Below are 23,857 nucleotides of genomic sequence, written 5' to 3' on the forward strand. Positions count from 1 at the left end.
GTGCAGATCTGTCCTCGCAGAGGAGGGAGAGCTTGTACCTGAATAGACTGTTTTGGACCGGGGGGGGGGCTGGGAGGGGGCTCTGCAATTTACCTGGCTGCTTCTTGCTCTGACTGAGGGTTGCTGGGAGCAGGGGGCGGGGCTTCTTGCATGTGCCCACCCCCTGGCCTCTTTACTGCCGGAGCTCTGCTCCTGTGCGCTCCTGCAGGAAATGACCCCTGGTAGAGACTACTTCTGATCAAACGTGCACAGATGTAGGACAGCGGCTTACGGCCATTTTAAATGTACACCCCCAATCTTAGTTCAGAAACTTCCACTTCTGCTAACATAAGTTTGGGAATCACTGGGCAAAACTATCTGGGACTTTCTCCGAGCATGGCATTCTGAGGGGAAGGAGTATTTGTGTGTCAGCTTCTACGAAATAATTCATTTTTCTTACTACCCAGTTCGCCCGACCAAAGGGGATCAGTGGATGTACGCTGCCCTCTAGTGTGTTAGCATAGCAGCACATACCGAAAAGGAGCTCAAGGACCTATTTCGAGGAGATGCAAACACAATCCTACAAACTTAGGCTTTGATTTTGTATAGCACTTTCAGGGCATTCAAAGAGCATCACAGACTTTATTTTGCTGCGACAATTATAGAAGAAATTGTTAAAGCCTATGAAGAAAGGTTAAAACCGCTTGGGGCTCCTTAGCTTGGAGAAATGACGGCTGAGGGGGTGACATGATCGGGGTTTATAAGATTATGCCTGGGATAGAGCAGGCAGAGAAAGAGGTCCTTTCCCCCCTTTCTCACAAGACAAGGACTCGTGGGCACTCCATGAAATTGCTGGGTTGGAACAGATAAAAGGAAGTCCTTCTTCACCCAAAAGACTGGTTAACTCATGGAATTCACTGCCTACAGGAGGTGGCAGCAGCTACAAGCATGGATGGCTTCAAGAGGGAATTAGATAAGCAGGGGTCATTTTGTAGAAAGAGGTGCAAGAGCTCGTTAGAATAACTTATTAGCATAACTCATTTGCATATGCCACACCCCCTGACATCACCGGAACATGAAATTGAGCAAACTTCAGAGGACAGTGGAAGACAGGAGGGCCTGGCGTGATCTGGTCCATGGGGTCGCGAAGAGTCGGACTCGACTGTGCAACTGAACAACAACAACAAATGTTCTTACAGCATCCTTGAACAGTATTTATTTTGTTGTTGTTGTTATTTACACAGTGCTGGGGGGTCAGAGATGGTGAAATCGTGGCCACGGGAGAGATGGCTTTCCTGAAAACCAGAATACGCAGGACGCATAAGTATCAGAATGTGGACTGGAGGCACATCTATACCACAAGACAGTGATACTCACTCAGTGGCTCAGGAGTGCCATACATACTATTACATAGTACTGGCTCCAAACTGCATCTAAAAAAAAACGTTTGGGATTGGGAGAGGAAGGTACACAACTGAATTACCATTCAAGACACATGTACCTGTTTCTATGACTCACAAAAGTTCATACCCTACCACAAATTTTGTTAGTCTTTAAGGTGCTACGGGACTCTCGGCTCTTTTGTACTGCTGCAGATAGACTAACATGATTCATCTAGTTCAGCATCCTTACATAGTGGTCCATCAGTGGATATCGGCCACCAGGTATAGATGGAACATTCTATCTGGGGCAGTGATGCTCTGTCTTCTTGGTATTTGGGGGGGGGCAACAGTGGGAGGGCTTCTGGAGTTCTGGCTCCACTGGTGGACTTCCCAGTGGCCCCTGGGTTTTAGCCACTGTGTGACAAAGAGTGTTGGACTGGAGGGGCCATTGGCCTGATCCAACACTGGCTTCTCTTATGTTCTTATATGGAGCAGAGGTCCATCAGTGGCTATAAGCCACAAGGTATAGATAGGAACTCTTGGTCTGGGGCAAGTGATGCTCTGTATCCTTGGTGTTTGTAGGGGAGGCAACAGCGGGAGGGCTTCTAGTGTCCTGGCCCCACTGCTGGACCTCCTGATAACCCCTGGTATTTTTGGCCACTGTGTGACACAGAGTGTTGGACTGGATGGACCATTGGCCTCATCCAACACAGGCTTCTCTTATGTTCTTATATGGAGCAGAAGTCCATCAGTGGCTATTAGCCACAAGGTATAGGTAGGAACTCTCGTTCTAGGGCAAGTGATGCTCTGTATTCTTGGTGCTTGGGGGGGGGGAAGAGTGGGAGGGCTTCTGGCCCCACTGGTGGACCTCCTGAGGGCACCTGGATTTTGGCCACTATGTGACGCAGAATGTTGGACTGGATGGGCCATGATCCAACATGGCTTCTCTTACGTTCTTCAGCAATTTTGGCACCAAGGCAAGAGAAGGAGCTGGGACTGAGTAAACAGAGGCCAAACTCTGCACGCAAAACATTCCAGGTTGGATCCCCACCAAATCTTGAGAATGGGTTTAAAAAGCTGGCTAAGACCTTTTTCTACCAGAGACTCTGAGGAGCTATGACCAACCAGCACAGGCTAGAGCTGTAGTCAGACTCAATCTGAGGAAGTTCTTCTGGTCAGGTGGTGCCAATACACTGTAGTGTAGCAGACAAAGCATTTACCTAGGGCAGTGATGGCGAACCTTTTAGAGACCGAGTGCCCAAACTGCGACCCAAAACCCACTTATTTATCGCAAAGCGCCAACACGACAATTTAACCTGAATACTGAGGTTTTACTTTAGAAAAACAACTCATACATTAACCTAAGATGATCCAAGCAAAGTAAGGAAAGCAATCCCAAATGCTTTAATTTACTTAAAATTATTTGGCAGATAATTTGACACTTTAATGATGGTCTGGGCCTGGCTGGGGCGATGGCACGCATGCCCACAGAGAGGGCTCTGAGTGCCACCTCTTGCACCTGTGCCATAGGTTTGCCACCACTGACCTAGGGAGACCTGAGTTTCAACCCTCATTCTGCCATGGAAGCTTGCTGGGTGTCCTTGGACCAGCTCTCTCTCAGCCCAGCCTACCTCACAGGGTTGTGGTGGGGACCAAACAGAGGGAGAGACTGTGTACAGCACTGTGAGTTCCTTGGGAGAGTCAAAACGTGTCAGCCAGGGAGTTTAGAGTGAGACTCAAACCAGTCGCTCAGCCCATACGCAATGGCAGATGTGACTGACTTTTTTATCCCTATTCTTCTGCAGTCCAAAGAGGGAAAACATCACAGAAATTCTGGTGACGTGGCTCTACCGGGACAGGTCAACTCTCCCCCTTTAATAGATTCATGGAAGTGGTATTTACTCTGCAGTGTTACTGAGCTCCACGCCATGAAAAGCTGCAGCTGCCCATTTCAACCTGGTATTAAAGGATAGAGCCTGGGTTGGGAAATTCCTGGAGATTTGGGGATGGAGTGTAGGGAGGGGCCTCAGCTTGGAATAACGCCCTGGAGTCCACCCTCCAAAGCATCCATTTTCTTCATGGGAAATGAGCTCTGGAGGCCCGTTGCGATTCCAGGAGGTCTCCAGCGACGCTCCCTCTAAGCTGTGGGAGTCTTGTGAGCCAAAATTCTACTTTGTGAGCTACTGGCATCAAAGTTGTGAGCCAGCGATTTGGCTGCGGCATGAATTGGTTTCCTCTGGAGCCCTCCTTCCTGAGCGGAGACAAAAATGTGTGCGTTGGAGGCTAAAAAAAAAAGTGAGCTGGCTCACACTAACTCGGCTTAGAGGGAACACTGGTCTCCAGGCCCCGCCTGGAGGTTGGCACCGGACGTTTCCGTCGGGGCCTGCTGGCATGGCAACCCTAAGATGCATGATTCCCCTTTTGCGACTCCTTGCAGGACCTCCCTTTCAGGCGTCCTTTGCCAAGATGGCGCCCCACCGGGTGATGTCATCGCCTTTGGTCCGAGGCATGGGCGTGACGTCACGGCCCCGTGACGTCACGGGTTTCCCAGGTCGGCGCTCTCCTTCCCATAGACGTCGCATTACACGCACCGCGCCTCGCTCTGTGGGGCCCAACTCTCGCCTTCCTCGCAAGGGGGAAACTTCAACCCTTCAGTTCGCCTCAAATCGACCACGCTCCGCGGCAGCCGTTAGGACGCTCCGCGCACGCGCACTCCCCCCCTTCTCTGCGCACGTGTCCCCCAAGCGGAACCGTCAGGGAGAGCCGTCTCTAGTCGCCGTGGAGCACAGGTGACGTCATTCGACGCGACCCGCTTGCCTCCTGCCGTCAGCGCATGTGCAGTCACGCGGAGCCTTTAGGGGATCGCCGCGGCGCGCGGGTTGCCCTGGAGACGGAGGAGGCGGGGCTAGGGTGACGCAAACCGAGGCGTTCCTCGCTCTGCGGCCGCCTCTCTGGTTGGACGAACGGCTTCTCGTTGCCCTGGGGATAGCGGCGGCCGCAAAGCAGCGCGGGGAGAGGGGGTGTCGCCGAGCGGGGCCGTCGCACGCTCGCTCGCGTTGCGACAACGTGGGGATGATGAAGAAGCGGGAGGAGAAGGCGCGGAGCGGGCTGTGTCAGACCCGAGGGTCGGAGAGAGAGCACGTGGGAATCGGCTCCTGCTTACCAAAGAGGGCTGGGTTAGGTCGTAAAGTCCGTCATCCTGGTCCCAGGACAGAAAAGCAATCCCGTAGGGTTGCCAACCCCCAGGCGGGGACTAGAAATCCCCCCGGAATGATAACAGATCCTCAGGTGACGGTGACTGTTTCCCCTGGAGAAAAATGGCTGGTTTGGAGAACGGACTCTGTGGAATTAGACCATATGGCTCAAGTGAATGAATTTGAATGAATTTTATTGTTACGGCACTTTGCCAGCAATGATATGGCAGCAGTTCGAGACCTGAGTGCCGCGTAATGGAGTGAGCACCCGTCTCTCGCCCCCAGCTCCAGCCAACCTAGCAGTTTAAAAGCAAAGAATTGCAAGTAGAGAAATAGGTACCGCTTCGGTGGGAAGGTAACAGCGTTCCGTGCGCCTCGGTGTCTAGTCGTGCCGGCCACATGACCACGGAAACGTCTTCGGACAGTGCTGGCTCTTCGGCTTGGAAACGGAGATGAGCACCGCAACCCTAGAGTCGGATTCGACTGGCTTTCGAGCAAGGGAAACCTTTACCTTTAATATATCTGGTGAGCAGTGACTCAGGGAAGTTCATGTTCTGCTACGAATTTTGCTAGTCTTCAAGGTGCTACTGGACCCTTGCTCTTTTCTACATTATTAGGTTAATGAGTTCATTCTGCAAGGTGTATGATGCAAAGTCAGGATTGCCAGTGCTTCATCAAAGGAGGAATCTTGGGTGGGATCAGCTGACTGAGAACCATGCTACATGGAAGGGAAGGATCTGGATCCCACCACACAGGGTCTGTTCATGTTGAGAGGAAGAGCCTTTCCTACTCTTAGGTTACTACAGGTTTTTATATATATATATAGAGAGAGAGAGAGAGTGCCTGCTAGGCACTACACAGAATTCAAAAACACAGTTGCTGCTGTTGGGTTTATTGCCTCAAAATTAGTCAGTTCTGGGAATCTGTACTGGGACAGATTAAATCCATCACCTATTTGAATATTCCTCTTATACCGGAAAATCTCTTTCTGAATGGATAGGTCTCTCGAGGCATTGTTCTTCCTCTAAAACAGAAAGGGTCTCTCTTCTGTCTGCTGCTAAGACGGTCGTTGCCACAAATTGGGGAAAGGCTATGCTACCCACTCTTTCACATTGTGGGATTTCTACTTTATGGCTAAGCTTATGGACAGTCTCACACGTTTTGACAAGCACTCTTCACCTTCTAACTTTACCTCTACCTGGTTCCCCATTTTGAAATATTTGGTTTCCCAACAAGAAATCCCTAAGCTGATAGAAGAACTATGTATGTGGTAAAACTTAAAATTTAATTATTGTATTCGGTAATCTAACATCCATATATTGCTGTGATTTTTAACTGCCTCTTGTTCTTTTATATATTACTGTCTTGTTTTTAATCTCAGCTTGTATAACTTCTTTGAATCATTCACAAAGATCATAATAAAACATTAACTGAAAAAACCAGTTGCTACAGAAGCAGCAGACCCTTCTTTCTAAACCAAACCAAACTGCACAGTAACTTTATTGAACAACGTAATTTGATTCTCAAATAGCAGATTAATGTGTTTATTTGCATTCTGTAAAGCTTTTAACAAAACCAATAAAAACATTTTTTTTAAAAAAGGAAAAAACAAATGTGTGTTTGGGAGGAGGGGATTAACAGCCACATGGTAACCGAGATAAGACAAAAAAGTAACCAAGAGTCTTTTGCAGAGGTTGAAAAGACATCTGTCTCCTATGAGTAAACTGGAAGGAGGTGGAAAGATTTTCTGTCCCTTTGCAGACTACACCCAGGTGCTGATCCTGTTGCCCAAGAGATTGGCCACAGCATTTGATAACCCCCTGGAATGAGATGGTTAAGTCCAGGCAGTTTCCTCTCATCACCTGGTATCTTGACAGTTTTTGCAGACAACAGGCAGACCCTTGAATCATTCTTCTGCCTCATCCATGGGGTGCGAAGGGGCCAACCAGTGTGCTCACAGTTTTACAAACAACTAGTATCTAGATCCTGGTCAGGGGCTCATCTGCCAGCAAGCTGTGCAGGGGGGCGTCGGGCACCCACTGTGCAGCAAAAGTTCTTGTATTTGCGACCAAGAGACCCAGAACTGAACAACCGCACCCCAGCCCGGCTGTCAACGTGGGTAACTAACTTCAGAAGCAATCGGCTTTGGTAACCCGCCAGCGGGGAGGAGAAGGAAGATGAGGTCAGAGGAGGCAGAGCCGTAGTAGAGGAATTTTGTGTCCGGGCATAGGGAAGCGTACACAGGTAAAGAGGTCTCTGTTTACCTCCTTAAGGAAGACTTAGGGCTGAACTGGACAGAGATGCAAAGGCAGCCTATCCTTGGAAAACTGCCGACACGGGCAGCTGGATCCCAACCAGGTCAGGAACTGTGAGTACAGGATGGGATACATACTGTTCCTATGCTGGCTACCCTCCCAGCACTGCCTGGTTGAACTTCACTGCAGTTCACAGTATCACAGTTCAGCTGCCGGCAGAGTTGACAGAGAGAATCCACACGTCCGTGAGAGACAGCACCTCGCCCCAGTATGACGAAGAGGGTGCGTGGAAGAAGAGACCTAAACGAAGACGGAGCACCTCGCGCAAGTTCCCCGGTGTTGGACAAAGAGTCCCGCCCGGCGCTACCGGCATTACTGCTTTTCTCCGTGGAGCGACTGCGGTGAGCTCTGAGTACTGTGATCCGATATAGAGTGTATGTTGGACAGGGAACTCTGACTGCCTAATGAAGACGAGAAGGTGATGCTGGACGCTGGAAAGGGGGAGAAAAAGAGATGCTTAAGTGGGTTCCTGGGAAACGCTGGCTCCAGCTGTGCCTGTTGGCGTGGAGAGGGGGGGGGCTCCTCGCCTGGTGCAGGAGGAACCCTGCCCGCGGGACTGGCTGTGTAAGAAAAGGTCAGCTCAGCAGCCAGAAGGAAGCATGGAAACCACAGTACGCTGGCCAAGGTGCCCACAGGCTCGGGAAGTGCCAAGGATGCCAGGGACATAGGCCCAAATTTTTACTTCTTTACACCATCCTGATGTTACAGAGCCCACCCGGGTGCTGTAGAAAGGCCAGGGGTCAATGCTTCCTCTCAGCTGTGGAGTCTTGTGAGCAAAGATTCTACTCTGTGAACAACTGGCATTAAAGCTGCCTGCAAGACGGAGCTCTTCCGCCAAGCTTTTAATTAGGAGCCGCCGCCAACAACAACTACCTCATGGGGCATTGGGATGGCCCATTATAAGATTGATGGCCCACTATAAGATCGAGTTACAGTATTCTGATTGAGCGGTACCACCGATTCGGGCTTCAGTAACATCTGCTGATAACCATATCTTGACTTGACTGATTTGACTAAATGATTAATATTAACATCAGAGAGCAATTTAATTCTGATAAAATAGCTGTTTTTATGTGTTTTAATGTTTTATACTTGGCACATGGTGCCCTTGTCTGTCAGCCGCCCTAAGCCGTGGAGTCTTGTGAGCAAAAATCCTACTTTGTGAGCTGCTGGCATTACAGTTGTGAGCGAGTGATTTGGCTACTGCATCAGTCGGTTTGCTCTGGAGCCCTCCTTCCTGAGCGGAGACAAAAATCTGTGAGCCGGAGGCTAAGAAACGGTGAGCTAGCTCACACTCACTCAGCTTAGAGGGAACATTGCCAGGGCTCCCAATGATGGTAAGGGGGAGAGCCGTCTACCCTTAGGAGAAAGGGGTGTGGGGTTGCCAGATCCAAGTTGGGAAATACATGGAGATTTGGGGAGCTAGAGCCTAAGGGGGCGGGGTTTGGGGAGGGGGGACTTCAATGGGGTGTCCTGCCACAGAGTCTACCTTCCCAAGCGGCCATTTTTTTCGGGTGAACTGCCGACCTGGAGGGTGGCAACCCCAGCAGTCACGGGTGGCCAAAGAGCAGGGAGAACAGGATGGCAGTGGGAGGGCTCTGACCGTTCCCGCCGGGTCCTTCTGCGAGGTGGAGTGGGGCACTGCCTCAGTATCGGCCCCTCAATCGAAGCCCACGGGGACCCCCGCCACACTGGGCCCTGCCAACGATCCACAGGAGTGCCTCGGGGCCAGCCTCTTGCAAAGACGCAGCCGGCAGATGCTCCGAGAAAATGCTAGGAGGTCCAAGCCTATAGCCAGGATTTTGTAGCTCGTGGAGCAAATAAATTGCTGGTGGGGCTGCCGTTATTTGCCATGAGGAAGGAGGAGTGGTGCACACCCCTCTCCCTCCCTCCTGCAAGATTTAAAGGGCCCAGTCAGCTGAAGGATCCCTTTAACTGAGAGCCAGTTTGGTGTGAGGGCCAGTTTGGTGTAGTGGTTGAGTGCGCGGGTTTGATTCCCCCACTCCTCCACTGGCACCTGGCTGGATGACCTTGGGCAAGCCGTCTCTCTGATAAGAGCTGTCCTTGAAAAAGAGCCGTTTCTGTCAAGAGCTCTCTCAGCCCCACCTACCTCACAGGGGTGTCTGTTGTGGGGAGGGGAAGGGAAAGGAGTTTGTGAGCAGCTCTGAGACACCTTTTGGTAGTGAAGGGCGGGGTATAAATCCAATCTCTTCTTCTTTTTAAGTAATCTTAGGAAGAAGCAGGGACCAGTGTTCCCTCTAAGCGGAGTTAGTGTGAGCGAGCTGTCTTTTTAGCCTCCGGCTCGTACATTTTTGCCTTCGCTCAGGGAGGAGGGCTCCAGAGCCAACTAATTTACGCAGTACCAAATGGCTCGCTCACAACTTTAAGGCCAGCAGCTCACAAAGTAGAATTTTTGCTCACCAGACGCCACAGCTTAGCGGGAGCACCGTCGGGGACCCTTCAAGGAAGGGGGATGGCCCTTTAAGGAAGGGGGCGGAGCCCACAACAGCCCCACCGTGGCTAGGGGCCTGACGTGGTCCCTAAAACCCAGAGTGGGCCTCGCCGGCTGTTGACGACTCACCAGCCCGAAAAACAATGGCCTCCTCGACTCTCTTGTAGAGGTTGTGAGCCCAGTTCTTGATGCTGGGGCCCACGATGTGGATGAAGATGTATGCCAACACCATGCCAATTAAGGAGAACAGGGAAACCTGGGGGGGGGGGAAGGTGACAGAGACAAGACTGGGTGTTAAAAACTCCTCGGTAGTATGGGACGACCGTTATGTGCCCTGGCCTGGAGGGCCTAGGCTAGTCAGATCTCGGAAGCTAAGCAGGGGTCAGCCCTGGCTAGTATTTGGATAGGAGACCACCGAGGAATACCAGGGCTGTGATGCAGAGGCGGGCAGCGGCAAACTGCCAACGCTCGTCTCTGCCTTGAAAACCCTACAGCAGGGGTGTCGAAAAACAGGTTGCTTTCCTGTAACCAGGGGTCATTTCCTGCGGGAGCGCTCAGGAGCGGAGCTCCGGGAGTAAAGGGCCCAGGGGGCGGGCACGTGCAACAAGCCCCGCCCCCTGCTCTCAGCAGCCCTCAGTCAGAGCAAGAAGCAGCCAGGTAAGCTGCAGAGCTCGGCCCCCCGGTCCAAGACAGTCCAGTGGCACCTTTAAGACCAAGTTTTATTCAGGCACAAGCTCTCCCTCCTCTGCGAGAACAGATCTGCACGTTCCCCCCCCAATAGCTAGCAATCCAAAACAGCCCAGTGGCACCTTTAAAACCAAGTTTTATTCAGGCACAAGCTCTCCCTCCTCTGTGAGGACAGATCTGCACGTTCCCCCCCCCCAATAGCTAGCAATACAAAACAGTCCAGTGGAGCCTTTAAGGCCAAGTTTTATTCAGGTACAAGCTCTCCCTCCTCTGCGAGGACAGATCTGCACATCCTCCCCCCCAATAGCTAGCAATACAAAACTGTCCAGTGGCACCTTTAAGACCAAGTTTTATTCAGGTACAAGCTCTCCCTCCTTTGCGAGGACAGATCTGCACGTTCCCCCCCCTCAATAGCTAGCAATCCAAAACAGTCCAGTGGAGCCTTTAAGGCCAAGTTTTATTCAGGTACAAGCTCTCCCTCCACTGCGAGGACATCTCTACGTTCCCCTCCCCAATAGCTTTTTCTATGAAATGAACCCTGTCAATATCTATCTCTTACCTGCACTCTCAAGCATTTATTTCCTTTAATAAAAGTTGCTTATTAGTTTGAGAACTGACTGCTGACTCCAGGTGACTTTGTCAGTCCGTCGCCACGCCTAGCCCCAGGCTCTGCTGCGTTACAGCCTTTGAGCACTCTGCTACTTTCCTGTGGTTCCCTGGCAGGACCAAGTCCGGAGAATCCAACAGCTTCAGCTATTGGTACGCTCCCGAGGCGTGTCCGTGTGATTGGCCAGCACCAGGTTTGGGGGGGGCACCTGGGCAGAGAGTGCCCGGGGACTCCCCTGTGCCCACTGCTGCACCACCCTTCTTGCCCGCCCGCCCACGCGTCCCCACCTGCCTGAGCGTCCTCCCTCTGCCCACACGCTAGCTCTCCTGGTGCCTGCAGTCCCTCCCAGCTGCGTGGCAGTTCCCCGATGTGGCTAGCCACAGCTAGGAGCGCCACTGCCCTGGCCACCAGGAACACGGAGGCTTCGTGCGCCACCCGCGTGCCCTTCCCCAGCAGCACTAGGCAGCTGAAAGAGGTGACAAAGCGCTCACGAGCAGGCAGCGGGGGCGACGCGGGAGTTGGCATCAGTCAGCCCGGCCAAAATCCACGGGCCACTGCCCTGCCTTGGGGTATGCTGATGCCAGCCCCGCTTGTGCATACGCGGCCGACGCCCTCGAACCGGCACAGCCACGCCCCACTTGCGGAGATGAGGACCGGCGAGCGGCTGCTTCTACCTGCATGAGGAAGATGGCCCGGGTGGGGCTGAGGCGCAGACCGTGGACGTGGATGATGAACTCCAAGGCGTAGTCGCAGTAGGTGGTTTGGTCCACGTCTCTGTGGAAGAAGGAGAAGGAGAAGCCTTTTCACATAGCCGTTGATGTTCATGAAGGATCTAGGGGCAAAGCAGGGGGAGGAGGAGGAGGAGGAGATTGGATGTATACCCCGCCCTTCACTACCTGAAAGAGTCTCAGAGCAGCTTACAATCTCCTGTCCCTTCCCTTCCCCACAACAGACACCCTGTGAGGTAGGAGATTGTAAGCTGCTCTAAGACTCCTTCTGGTAGTGAAGGGTAGGGTATGAATCGAACCTCTTCATCTCTTCTCTCTCTCTTTCTCTTCCCCTCCCACAACAGACACTCTTTGGAGGACTGCTCTTGAGAGAACAGCTCTGAGAGAACTTGTGACTGACCCAAGGTCACACCAGCAGCTGCATGTGGTGGCGTGGGGGATCAGACCCGATCCTCCCACATTAGAGCCCGTGCTCCTAACCACTACACCAAATTGGCTCACCAAACCCCACCCCCAAACAGACGTCCCCATGCAACGTTGCTGACACACTGACGTCACTTCCGGAAGTGACGTCATCGTGTCGGCAATATTGGGGGCAGCAATCTACTTTTGGGGCAAAACTCTATGGTTTGTAGCCCTTTTTACCATAGAGTTTTGCCCAAAAAGTAGAGCAGTGCATCAATGATGTCCCCGCCCACCGGCAGAATGCCACCTACTAACCCTCCCCCCTCCCCCCGGCCGGCAGGAAGAAGGAACCTGGCACCCAGTGTTCCCTCTAAGCTGAGTTAGTGAGAGCTAGCTCACAGTTCTTTAGCCTCCGGCTTACACTTTTTTGCCTTAGCTCAGGAAGGAGGGCTCCTGAGCAAACTGATTTACGCAGCAGCCAAATCGTTCGCTCACCACTTTGTTGCCAGTAGCTCACAAAGTAGAATTTTTGCTCACAGGACTCCACACCTTAGAGGGGGCACTGGTTGTGAGTGGGGTAGAAATTTTTGCTCACAGGACTCCACACCTTAGAGGGAGCATTGCTGGCAACCCTATTTCATTTATGTAAACGTTTCTATCCCGCCTTTCCTTGTCGTTCAAGGCGGCTTCCGATAATAGTTTTTAAAAAGCCCTTTTCAGTTAAACCCAAAGAGAAAAGAGCAAACGGCAGATCTCTTCTTGCCTCCCCTCCGCCCCCCTTTGAAGTCGTGTGTCCTTCAACCCTCCTCAGATGCCCCGGTGAAGCAAGCAGGCCTTGCAGTGGCTCCTGGAGATCTCCAAGAGAGGGGGCTCCCCTCTCCTCTTTGGGAAGCCCATTCCCCAAACGCGTGGAACCCTCCGGAAGCTGTCTGCGTGGGCTCTTCCCCTTCCAAGGCTTCGAGTGCCTAGGTCCACAGTCCCGGGTTACCTGTTCGACACCTTCACCACGAAGAAGTAATCGGGGGCTGTCATATCCCTGGGAGTGATATCGTAACACGCGGAATTCCGCTGGCAAACAAACCTAGGGGAGGAAAGAGACCGGCTGGCAGGGCGCTTTAGGACCCTACGGGGGAATTCAGAGGGCATTTTTAGGTGAGGATTTGGATGGGGGGGGGGATCTCAATTCTGCGCCGAAGGACGATTCAGCAGACGGTTGCCACTTCGCCTACACGGCATCTTTGTCTCTCGGAATGCGGGATTTGAAGAATTACTTACATAATCCCGTAGTTGGCCCCGGAAAGGATATGGAAACCTTCTGGGTCCGTTTGTTCCTCTGAACTGTCTTCCCTGAGCCAGATCAGACTCTTGGTTTTGCTAGGAAGAAGGGGGTGGGGGGGATGGAAGGAAACCGGGTGTCAGTCGGGTTCGTTCAGAGTAAGTTTTTACCAGCTCCACCCCAACCCCCGATCTAGAAGATGTATTCCCTAAAGCAGGAGTCCCATGGGCACCGCGGCACCGCCAACATCTTTCCCGGCACCCTCTAAGTGTTTTCAGGAAGTGGGTAGGGCCAAGTGGGGCTTTTGCCCAGCAAGGCTTCCGACTGACTGGAGATTTGATTGGCGGTTGATTCAGATTTTTAAAAGATCTTGCTTCGGTAGCTGCTGCTGCCACCACGGCACAAAGATCTTCACTGTGTGACTGAGATCATGCTGCGTGAATCATTTTGTGGCCGGCTCCGCCTCCTGCAGCAGCCATTTTGTGGCCGTGGCCCCCCCTCCCCCCGTGCTGTGACAGACATTCAAAGGTGCCTGCGGGCTCAAACAGTTTAGGGACCCCCCTGCCTTGAAGATTGGAGTTTAAGCCATGGAGCCCGGTAGCTACAAGCACGAAGAAGACACTCCACGCAACGAACCCCAGCATGACCTTTCCCCTTTTTTAAAAACGTACAAATCAAGAGACACGCTCTCCCCTTTTCCCAAAAAAGAGGTTGTCTTTTAGAGCCCGCAGGAGCAATGAGTTCTTCATCTGAAGCCCAGTCTGTTTCTTCCACACAATTCACTGTTCTGTGCGTGCCTCCCAATCGGAGCAAAAGCCAGGACGATGATTCACTCTGGTCCTTTCTGCATTTGGATCCCATCCCTGGTTTTATCAGAGTTCAACTCGCAAAACAATACCTTGCATTGATCCCTGGTTAGAACAGCATCTGTCTATCCCGGGACAAGTGTGGGGCGAATCTGGGGTGGCCTCAATGTAATGTGGAAACAAAATTTTTTTGTTGTTCAGTCGCACAGTCAAGCCCGACTCTTCGCGACCCCATGGACTAGATCCCGCCAGGCCCTTCTGTCTTCCGCTGTCCTCTGAAGTTTGCTCAACGTCATGTTCGTTGCATCTATGACACTGTCCAACCATCTCATCCTTTGCCGTCCCCGTCTTCTCCATGGCGCCCACTAACATCTTCCGTGGTGCCCGCAAGGCTTCTGATTGGCTATGCAGACCAAAGGGCACCCTGTTAAAGAGAGCTTCTTCCTGATACGTTGAAGAGGTACCACCAGAGTTGCATTGAAAGCTTCGTTCCCTAAGGTTCTGTTGCTTTGCTCCGCCTCCGGCAGCAGCCATTTTGCGGCTGGCTCCGCCTCCTGCGGTGGCCATTTTGTGATTGCGCTCAGTGCCCTGTGTCAGGATCCCAAAGGTGCCCGCCGGCACGAAAAGGTTGGGACCCCTGGCCTAAAGGAAACGAGACGTTGCACAGAGAAAGGCTGGCGGGAGCCGTTTCTCACAGGAGCCTAAGCGGAATCCAGATGGGGACGGTGCTCTCGAGGTCGAGCAGGCTCACAAAACCTAGCCTCCCCTCCAAGCTCCCAACCCTCTGGCCGGTCTAAGGGGGGGGCTGCCTCTCAAACGAATGGGAAAATAGCCCTTGCGTCTACCAAGGACCCAGCCCGGGCCTTGCGCTCACCTCCCGTGCACCGAGTTGTAGCGCAGGATCTCCTCTTTGCTGAAGTAGCGGATCTCCTTCTCCGAAAACGGACCCCCGCCAATGATTTTGAAGACGTAGCTGCCGCCAGAACAAAGGAGAAGGGGCGGGGTTACGGATTCGCCCTGCCCAAAAGTCCCCCCTTAAGAAGTACAAACCGCAGGCGAAGTTGCTTCGATCAAATCTCCACTCTCCCGTCTGTTTTAACCCAGACAAGGACCTCTTGTACCGTTCCAGCCTTCCGATATGCCGTAACAACCCAGGCATCCCCTGATTGGCCATCGTAGGTCACCTGCAGCCCCGTAGCTAGGGATTTGGGGGGGAGGGGGCCTGGGGGTCAGCTAATTAAATCAAAGTGAATCACATTAATCCAATTTGGGACTGGCCCAGGAGAGAGGGGGCCCAGAAGAAATGCTAGGGGGCCAGGCCCCGCAGGCCCCGCGTTAGCTACGGGCCTGGTCACCTGGGATGTCAGAAGACAGGTGGGCTTCCTGGCTGACTTGCAGGGGGGAAACACTGCAAACACCGGGGCAAATGCCCTGGAGCGGGTGAGGCCCGGCTCTTGGCGGTGACGCGACTACCTCTGCCTCCCCCCCCCCCCCGCGAGCCAAGTTGCTAGGATCACATCTCCACTCTTCAGTCTCGTTTTAACATGGACAAGGAACTCTCGCATCACTCCGGCCTTCCGACGTGGCAGCCTCTGGCTGGCCAGTGTAGGGCACCTGGGATGTCACAAGACTGCTGGACTTCCGGATTGGCTCTCGGCCTAGCCCGGAAGCCCACCAGTGCCAGTGCCCTGGACCAGGTGAGGCCTCGATCCTGGCGGCGACTCACCGTCCTCTACTGTCCCCCCAGGAGGACCCTGAATCCCGTGAGCCCCCCCACTGATCTTCAGCTCGGCATTGGTGAAAGCCCCGCTCGGCCCTTACCTTCCCTCGAACGGGCCCGAGTGCCCCGTCACCATGTCTTGGATCAAAAAGGAAGGGTAGAACACTGCGAAGAAGAAGAAGAGAGAAGAGATTGGATTTATACCCTGCCCTTCACTACCCAAGGGAGTCTCAGAGCAGCTGACAAACTCCTTTCCCTTCCCCTCCCGGCAATAGACACCCTGTGAGGTAGGTGGGGCTGAGAGAGCTCTTGACAGAAACGGCTCTTTTTCAAGGACAGCTTCTTATCAGAACTACGGCTTGCCCAAGGTCATCCAGCCAGGTGCGAGTGGAGGAGTGCAGGGCCGGCTCACTCACTAGGCGAACTAGGCGATCGCCTAGAGCGGGCCGGCCTTTAGGGGCGCCAAGCTGCACCCAGCCCTGTACTCTGGGAGTTTCTTGATTATTTGGGTTTTTCATTCTTCCTAAAATGCATTTATTTTTGAAAATTTATTTATTTTTTATATTTATTTATTTATTTTTCACATTTATACCCCGCCCTTCCCAGTGGGCTCAAAATTGGTGGGCACATGAGGGGGGCGCCAGAAGGGATCCTCGCCTAGGGTGCGAAATAAGCTGGGGCCGGCCCTGGAGGAGTGGGGAACCCGGTTCTCCCAGATTAGAGTCCGCCCACGTAACCACGACACCAAACTGGCTCTCTACACCAAACTGGAGCAAGGGCCTCCGTTGTTGTCACCGCAGCCTGACACCGCCACTGGCCCCACATGGAGCAAACACCGTCCCCTCTCCCGGTGTGCCACCGCCCTCCCCACGGCCTCACTGTCGCTAAAGAAGAAGCAGGGCATCTCCGGGTCCGGGTTGACGCAGTCGAAGTAGCGCTTGTTCTTCTTGGTGGTGAACTGCAAGGAGCCCGTGATGTCGAAGGCCAGCCTCTTCCCCGGGGGGCAGCCGATATTGATGGTCATCATCTTGGTGCCCTGGGAGGGAGAGAGGAAAACGGACGCTGCTTCCGCCTTCGCAGCTTTCTGCGCTGGGGACCCCCTGCGTGCTGCAATGGATTCTGGGACGGTGGATGCGGGCAGTGTTGTCGTTAATGTTACTGATCATCTGCCCCCCTCGCTGGGACTCAAGGTAGATTACAAGGAACAAGCCAGTACGGTCGATCGAGGGGGAGCATCCAACAGGGGGTGCAGGAGGGGCTGACTTGTAGAAATCTGAAGCAAAGGAGAAGTATGTACACGAAGCTGCCCTATACGGAATCAAGGTCAGTATAGACTACTCAGGCCAGCAGCAGCTCTCCGGGGTCTCAGTCCGAGGCCTTTCGCATCACCTACGACGTGGTCCTTTTAGCTGGAGATGCCGGGGATTGAACCTGGGACCTTCTGCCTGCCAAGCAGAGGCTCTTCCACTGAGCCACGGCCCCACTTCATGGCTCTCCAGGGTCTCAGGCGGAGGTCTTTCCCATCCCCTCCTGCCTGGCCCTTTTAACTGGAGATGTCAGGGATTGAACGTGAGACCTTCTGCATGCCAAGCAGAGGCTCTTCGCACTGAGCCACGGCCCCTCTTTACAGCTCTCCAGGCGGAGGTCTTTCCCATCACCTAATGCCTGGCCCTTTTAACTGGAGATGTCAGGGATTGAACCTGGGACCTTCTGCCTGCCAAGCAGATGCTCTTCCACTGAGCCACGGCCCCACTTCATGGCTCTCCGGGGTCTCAGGCGGAGGTCTTTCCCATCACCTCCTGCCTGGTCCTTTTAGCTGGAGATGCCGGGGATCGAACCTGGGACCTTTTCCATGCCAAGCAGAGGCTCTGCCACTGAGCCACAGGTCCTCCCCAAGTATTAACGTGACACATTAAACAAATGCGAAGTTCGTATAGTAGGAACCTACTGACGGCAACGGATCACGCGAATTAAACACTGTGGGACAGTCTGAAGTATTTACGGGACCATCTCCTCCATTATGTCCCCGGGAGAGCAGGGGGCGTTCGTAGAAAAAGAGGTGCAGGAGCTCATTAGCGTAACTCATTTATGTAGGCCACACCCCCTGACATCACCAGAAGTGTGTCAGAAGGCAACACCCACCGCTCAGGCTCCACTGGACTGTTTTGGATTGCTAGCTATTGGGGGGGGGACATGCAGATCTGTCCTCGCAGAGGAGGGAGAGCTTGTGCCTGAATAAAACCTGGTCTTAAAGATGCCACTGGTCTTAAAGGTGCCACTGGACTGTCTTGGACTGGGAGCAGGGGGCGGGGCTTGTTGCATGTGCCCACCCCCTGGGCTCTTTACTGCTAGAGCTCCGCTCCTGTGCGCTCCTGCAGGAAATGACCCTTATGAGTTCCACACATAACAATTTACTGGCTGTCCCTGACCACAGCCTTTTCGGTCCTGGCCCCAACCTGGTGGAACTCTCTGCCTCATACGGTCAGAGCCCTGCGGGACCTCATGCAGTTCCGCAGGGCCTGCAAGGCAGAGATGGTCCGCCAGGCTTTTGGTTAGGGGGCAGCGACGGTTTCCCCCCACCCCTCCAAAACAAAACAAAAAAAGAACTTAGGAAGTGACCAAAACCATTCGGAATTCCAGATCTTCAACTGTATTATTGTTAGTGATGCCTTCCTGAATTTTACATTGGTTTTTAATGCTATTCATTTTATTATATTTAATAATTGTATATTGTTCCTAAGGCTTATGCCATACTGTATATCGCCCAGAGCCCGGCACAAATCTGGATAGGGCGATCAATCTCTAATAATAATAATTAAATCAGGGCTCTTTTTGTAGCAGGAACTCCTTGGCATATTAGGCAACACACCCCTAATGTGGCCAGTCCTCCAAGAGTTTACAGTAGCCCCTGTAAGAAGAGCTCTGTAAGCTCCCGGAGGATTGGCTACATTAGGGGTGTGTCGCCTAATATGCAAAGGAGTTCCTGCTACAAAAAGAGCCATAATCAGGGGTCGTTTCCTGCAGGAGCACACAGGAGCAGAGCTCTGGCAGTAAAGAGCCCAGGGAACGTTTTCCCCCCCCCACCCAAATAGCTAGCAATCCAAAACAGTGCAGTGGAGCCTGAGCGGTGGGTGTTGCCTTCTGACACACTTCCGGTGATGTCAGGGGGTGTGGCACATGAGCACCATTCTGGCCGGCCTCGTCCCCTCCTCGCCCCGCCTTGGTTGTCCTGCTCCGCCAGAGGCGATGCCGCTGCACAAAGGGAAGCTGCTGGCTGAAGTATGGGCGACCAACAGCTCCGAGCTATGCTCGCACATGTGCAGTAACCGCCGGTGGCTCCCACATGCCAAAGAGGAGGGGGGAGAGGGCGGCGCGAGGCCGCCCAATGAGGAGGCTGCAAGCTACGCTCGAAAGCGTCTGTTGCTGCAGCGTGCGCCGATGGCTGCGGCCCCTGCCACCGCTACAGTGGCTGCAACGAGCCGTGCCCTCCACTGCAACTCTGGCACCTGCCCCCATCCCGGACCACGGGGGGGGGGGGCGGCAGAATGTATCCTCGCCTAGTGAGCGAAAAAACCTTGGGCCGTCACTGGATAGATTACCATGGCTACTCACCATGGTAGTTGAGGGGAACTTCTACATTCAGAGGTACTAATCCTCTGAATCCCAGAGCCAGGAGGCAACATCAGGGGAAGGCCTCGGTCTCTCTGCCCTGTTCTTGGCCGTCCAGAGGAACTGGCTGGCCACTGTGTGAGAGACAGGATGCTGGACTAGATGGACCACTGGCCTGATCCAGCAGGGATCTTCTGAGGTTCTTATGAAGGCCTCGGCCTCTCTGTACTATTGTTGGCCCTCCAGAGGAACTGATTGGCCCCTGTGTGAGACAGGATGCTGGGCTAGAGGGACCCTCACTGGTCCAATCCAGCAGGATGCTTCTGATGTTCTTATCAGGGGAAGGCCTCGGCCTCTCTGCCCTGTTTGTTGGCCCTCCAGAGGAACTGGCTGGCCGCTGTGTGAGGCAGGATGCTGGGCTAGAGGGACCCTCCCTGGTCTGACCCAGCAGGGCTCTTCTGAAGTTCTCATGAGTGTTACCTTGAGACGTGGTCCAGTTGCAGTGTAGTGGTAGCAGTTCATCGAGGAGTGTGCCACCTGAGAAAGGGAAAGAAGGGAACCTGTGTCTCTGGGAAAGAGGGACATCAAAAGGTGGGTGTCTCCCCTCCCCGAAGGCAAACTGTTAACAGGGACGGCAGCAGCCTGGCTTGCAGCTGCCAGACTTTGGCATGATGGCCGAGTGGCCCAAGAGCTTGGGAGGTCGCCTTCTTACTTTTAAAATGACGGAGCCCTTCAGAAGGTTTTTGCCGCTCAGGTCTTGGTATGGAAACAGGCCAGTATCAGAGATCGTCACCTAAGTGGGGGAAGGTTGGCAGGGGCGGAGCACAGTGGAGAAAGAGAAACAGTCCAGAGTTTAAAATGCATTTTTAAAAAAACAACATGATTTCCTTAACATAAGAACATAAGAGAAGCCAATGTTGGATCAGGCCAATGACCCGTCTAGTCCAACACTCTGTGTCACACAGTGGCCAAAAATACCAGGTGCCATCAGGAGGTCCACCAGTGGGGCCAGGACACCAGAAGCCCTCCCACTGTTGCCCCCCCCAAGCACCAAGGAGACAGAGCATCACCTGCCCCAGGCTGTAAAGAGAAGAAGAGATTGGATTTATACCCCGCCCTTCACTACCCGAAGGAGTCTCAGAGCGGCTTACAATCCCTTTCCCTTCCCTTCCCCGCAACAGACACCCTGTGGGATAGATGGGGCTGAGAGAGCTCTTTCGAGAACTGCCTTTGAGAGAACAGCTCTGAGAGAACTTATGACTGACGTAAGGTCACACCAGCAGCTGCAAGTGGAGGAGTGGGGAATCAAACCTAGTTCTCCCAGATCAGAGTCTGCAAACTTAACCACTACACCAAACTGGCCCTCTATACCTTGTGGCTAATAGCCACTGATGGACCTCTGCTCCATATGCTTATCTAATTCCCTCTTGAAGCCATCCGTGCTTGTAGCCGCCACCACCTCCTGTGGCAGTGAATTCCATGTGTTCATCACTCTTTGGGTGAAGAAGGACTCCCTTTTATCTGTTCTAACCCGACCGCTCAGCAATTTCATGGAGTGCCCACGAGTTCTTGTTCCTGGCTCCGCTTTGCTTTCCAAACCTGTTTTCCATGTACAGAGCCAGTTTGGTGTAGTGATTAGGAGCGCAGACTCTAATCTGGGGGGACCGGGTTTGATTCCCCACTCCTCTACATGCAGCTGCTGTTGCGACCTTGGGTCAGACACAAGTTCTCTCAGAGCTGTTCTCTCGAGGGCAGTCCTCAAGAGAGCTCTCTCAGCCCCGCCTACCTCACAGGGTGTCTGTTGTGGGGAGGGGGAGGGAAAGGAGATTGTGAGCCGCTCTGAGACTCCTTTGGGTAGTGAAGGGTGGGGTATAAATCTAATCTCCTCTTCTTCTTCTAGTGATGGCCACAGGCACAGATAGCTTTGAAAGGGAATTAGAAAGATTCGTGGAAGAGATGGCCATTGGCAGTTATAAGCCGTGGTGAAAGGAACCCCCATGTGTCCCAGTGCCAGTGTGTTAAGCCCCTTGCTCTATACCCTCTATACGCAGGATTGTACCTCCACCCACCCCAGTAACACCATCATTAAGTTTGCTGACGACACCACTGTGGGAATGATGAGTCTGCTTACCGGGATGAGGTGGAACGGCTTGGTGTGTGTGTAGGGGAAACTAGCAGGACTTGTCACATCCTGAACATTCCCTGTTTGGACTGCTGCCTTCGGGCAGAAGATATAGGACAATTAAAGCAAGGACAAATAGATTAAAAATAGTTTTTATTCAAGAGCTATTATTGCCTTAAATGCTGTATGAAATTGGAATTTGGGAGACATTGGTGGTTTTAAGTTGTTATGTGAACCTTAAGGGAGTTATGGGACAGTAGTGAATGGTGTGTGAGTATATACGAATATTGTTGTAGATCACCGAAATGACTGCATCTTTAATTTCGTTGTACTATGTACAATGACAATAAAGTATATTGTTATTATTATTATTACATCAGGGGAAGGCCTCTGCCTCTGTGCCCTGTTGTTGGCCCCCCAGAGAAATTGGCTGGCCACCAAATGAGATGGGATGCTGGACCAGATGGACTCTTAACTGGTCTGATCCAGCAAGGCTTCTCTGATGTTCTCACAGTAGAAGGCCTTGGCGGCAAAACACCGAACTGGTTGCAAGCTGGCTGTTCTGTGCCCTACAGTTGCTGAGAGAATAAAGGTTGATGTGTCGGGGACTTTTCAGTTTAGAAAAGAGATGACTAAGGGGTCACATGACAGAGGTGTATAAAATTATGCATGGGGCAGAGACAGCTGACAAAGAGAAATGCTTCTCCCTGTCCCAAAGTACTACAGCTTGCAGGCATCCAGGGAAGCTGATGGGCAATAGATTCAGGATGGAACAAAGGGAATACTTCTTTGCAGAGCAAGTGATTAAAATGTGGAATTCTCTGCCAGAGGATCTAGTGATGGCCAAGCCAACCTAGCAGTTCGAAAGCGAGAAATTGCAAGTAGATAAATAGGTACCACTTCAGTGGGAAGGTAACAGCGTTCCGTGCGCCTTGGTGTTTAGTCATGCCGGCCACATGACCACGGAAACGTCTTCGGACAGCGCCGGCTCTTCGGCTTTGAAACGGAGATGTGCACCGCAACCCTAGAGTCGGATTCGACTGGCTTTCGAGCAAGGGAACCTTTACCTTTACCTTTAAGGGCACAGGTAGCCCTAAAAGGGGATTAGACTAATGGAAGATAGGTCTATCAGTGGCTTCTATCCATGGAGACTAAAGGGAACCTCCACCTTCAGAGGCACTAAACTTCTTAATCCTAGAGCCAGGAGGCAACATCTGATGTTCTTATCAGGGAAAGGCCTCGGCCTCTCTGCCCTATTGCTGGACCTCCAGAGGAACTGGTTGGCCACTGTGTGAGACAGGATGCTGGACTGGATGGACCACTGGTCAGATCCAGCAGGGTTCTTTTGCTGTTATCCTGCCTGCTTTCCTAAGGTTTTAATAAACTTTATTAAGCCTAAAAGTGTTTGTGTGACTGGGACACGGACTATAGCAGGGTTCAGTGCTGGACAGCTCATTGGGTGTTTAGTTCTGTGGTGCTCGCTTCGGCAGCACATATACTAAAATTGGAACGATATGGGTGTTCAGTTTAGTTTATTATTACAGTCTTAAGACCAGCATACAATATAAACATAGTATGAGAAAGGAGGAAGAAAACAGAGATAATATACAGAATAAAAATCTAAATTTAAAAACTTTTAAAATGCGACTCCCACAATCTAAGAATAAATGCACAAAACTCAGCAACTGAATGTGTAATCTCTGCATTGATAGACGCCAGTGAAGCCTTCCTTTGTTTGTATTAATGTGACCAGGTATCCTATCAACGAATGGGGTAATAACTTTAAGACCAGCCTCTCTGTAGAACGGGCAACTGAAAAACATATACTCTACCAATTCAACTTCATATGAAGTGCATGAACATAGCCTTTCAGGCAGTGTTCCCTCTAAGCTGAGTTAGTGTGAGCTAGCTCACAGGTTTCTAGCCTCCGGCTCACACATTTTTCTCTTAGCTCAGGAAGGAGTGCTCCAGGGCAGACTGATTTATTCAGTAGCCAAATTGCTTGCTCACAACTTTAATGCCAGTCGTTCACAAAGTAGACTTTTTGCTCACAAGACTCGACAGCTTAGAGGGAGCATTGCTTTCAGGGTAGGGGTTTTTATTGTACCTGAAATGAATAACCACAGATGGAAGGGTGGGACATCTGGCTCGGGCAAATGCCCTTCTGGAGTTCTTTCCCTCCACTGAAGCCAAATCTGTAGCCGGCTCAACGGTGCTTTTGATATTTAGCAACGCCCCACGTTTTGAAACCATAGTGATAATCAGGTTGTCATTGGGTGGCCCTGATGTACCCTAGCGCTAAAGCATCCAGGGGTCATTTCCTGCAGGAGCGCACAGGAGCGGAGCTCCGGCAGTAAAGAGCCCAGGGGGCGGGCACATGCAACAAGCCCCACTCCCTGCTCCCAGCAGCCCTCAGACAGAGCAAGAAGCAGCCAGGTAAGCTGCAGAGCCCTCCACCAGCCCCCCCAGTCCAAAACAGTCCAGTGGAGCCTGAGCGGTGGGTGTTGCCTTCTGACACACTTCCGGTGATGTCAGGGGGTGTGGCATACGCAAATGAGTTATGCTAATGAGCTTC

At 52.5% G+C, this 23,857-nt stretch overlaps 1 protein-coding gene across 1 annotated transcript in view; it reads right to left on the reverse strand.

Annotated features, from left to right (window-relative positions):
- Window positions 1–23,857, reverse strand: part of LOC107106290 (cation channel sperm-associated protein subunit gamma-like) — a gene marked incomplete at its 3' end in the record, with an annotated part of 84,518 nt that overhangs the window by 10,495 nt on the left and 50,166 nt on the right. Inside the window, exons 20-29 of the mRNA XM_015406417.1 lie at window positions 19,873–19,953; window positions 19,641–19,697; window positions 16,431–16,587; window positions 15,653–15,716; window positions 14,706–14,804; window positions 13,025–13,123; window positions 12,738–12,830; window positions 11,291–11,390; window positions 9,452–9,578; window positions 7,187–7,301 (exon numbers count right to left, since the gene is read on the reverse strand). Of these exons, the coding sequence (XP_015261903.1) occupies window positions 7,187–7,301; window positions 9,452–9,578; window positions 11,291–11,390; window positions 12,738–12,830; window positions 13,025–13,123; window positions 14,706–14,804; window positions 15,653–15,716; window positions 16,431–16,587; window positions 19,641–19,697; window positions 19,873–19,953 (992 nt within the window). The remainder of the gene's footprint in view (window positions 1–7,186; window positions 7,302–9,451; window positions 9,579–11,290; window positions 11,391–12,737; window positions 12,831–13,024; window positions 13,124–14,705; window positions 14,805–15,652; window positions 15,717–16,430; window positions 16,588–19,640; window positions 19,698–19,872; window positions 19,954–23,857) is intronic.

This window comes from Gekko japonicus, unplaced genomic scaffold (assembly GCF_001447785.1).
Source record: "Gekko japonicus isolate JY-2015 unplaced genomic scaffold, Gekko_japonicus_V1.1 scaffold3139, whole genome shotgun sequence".
Lineage (NCBI taxonomy): Eukaryota > Metazoa > Chordata > Lepidosauria > Squamata > Gekkonidae > Gekko > Gekko japonicus.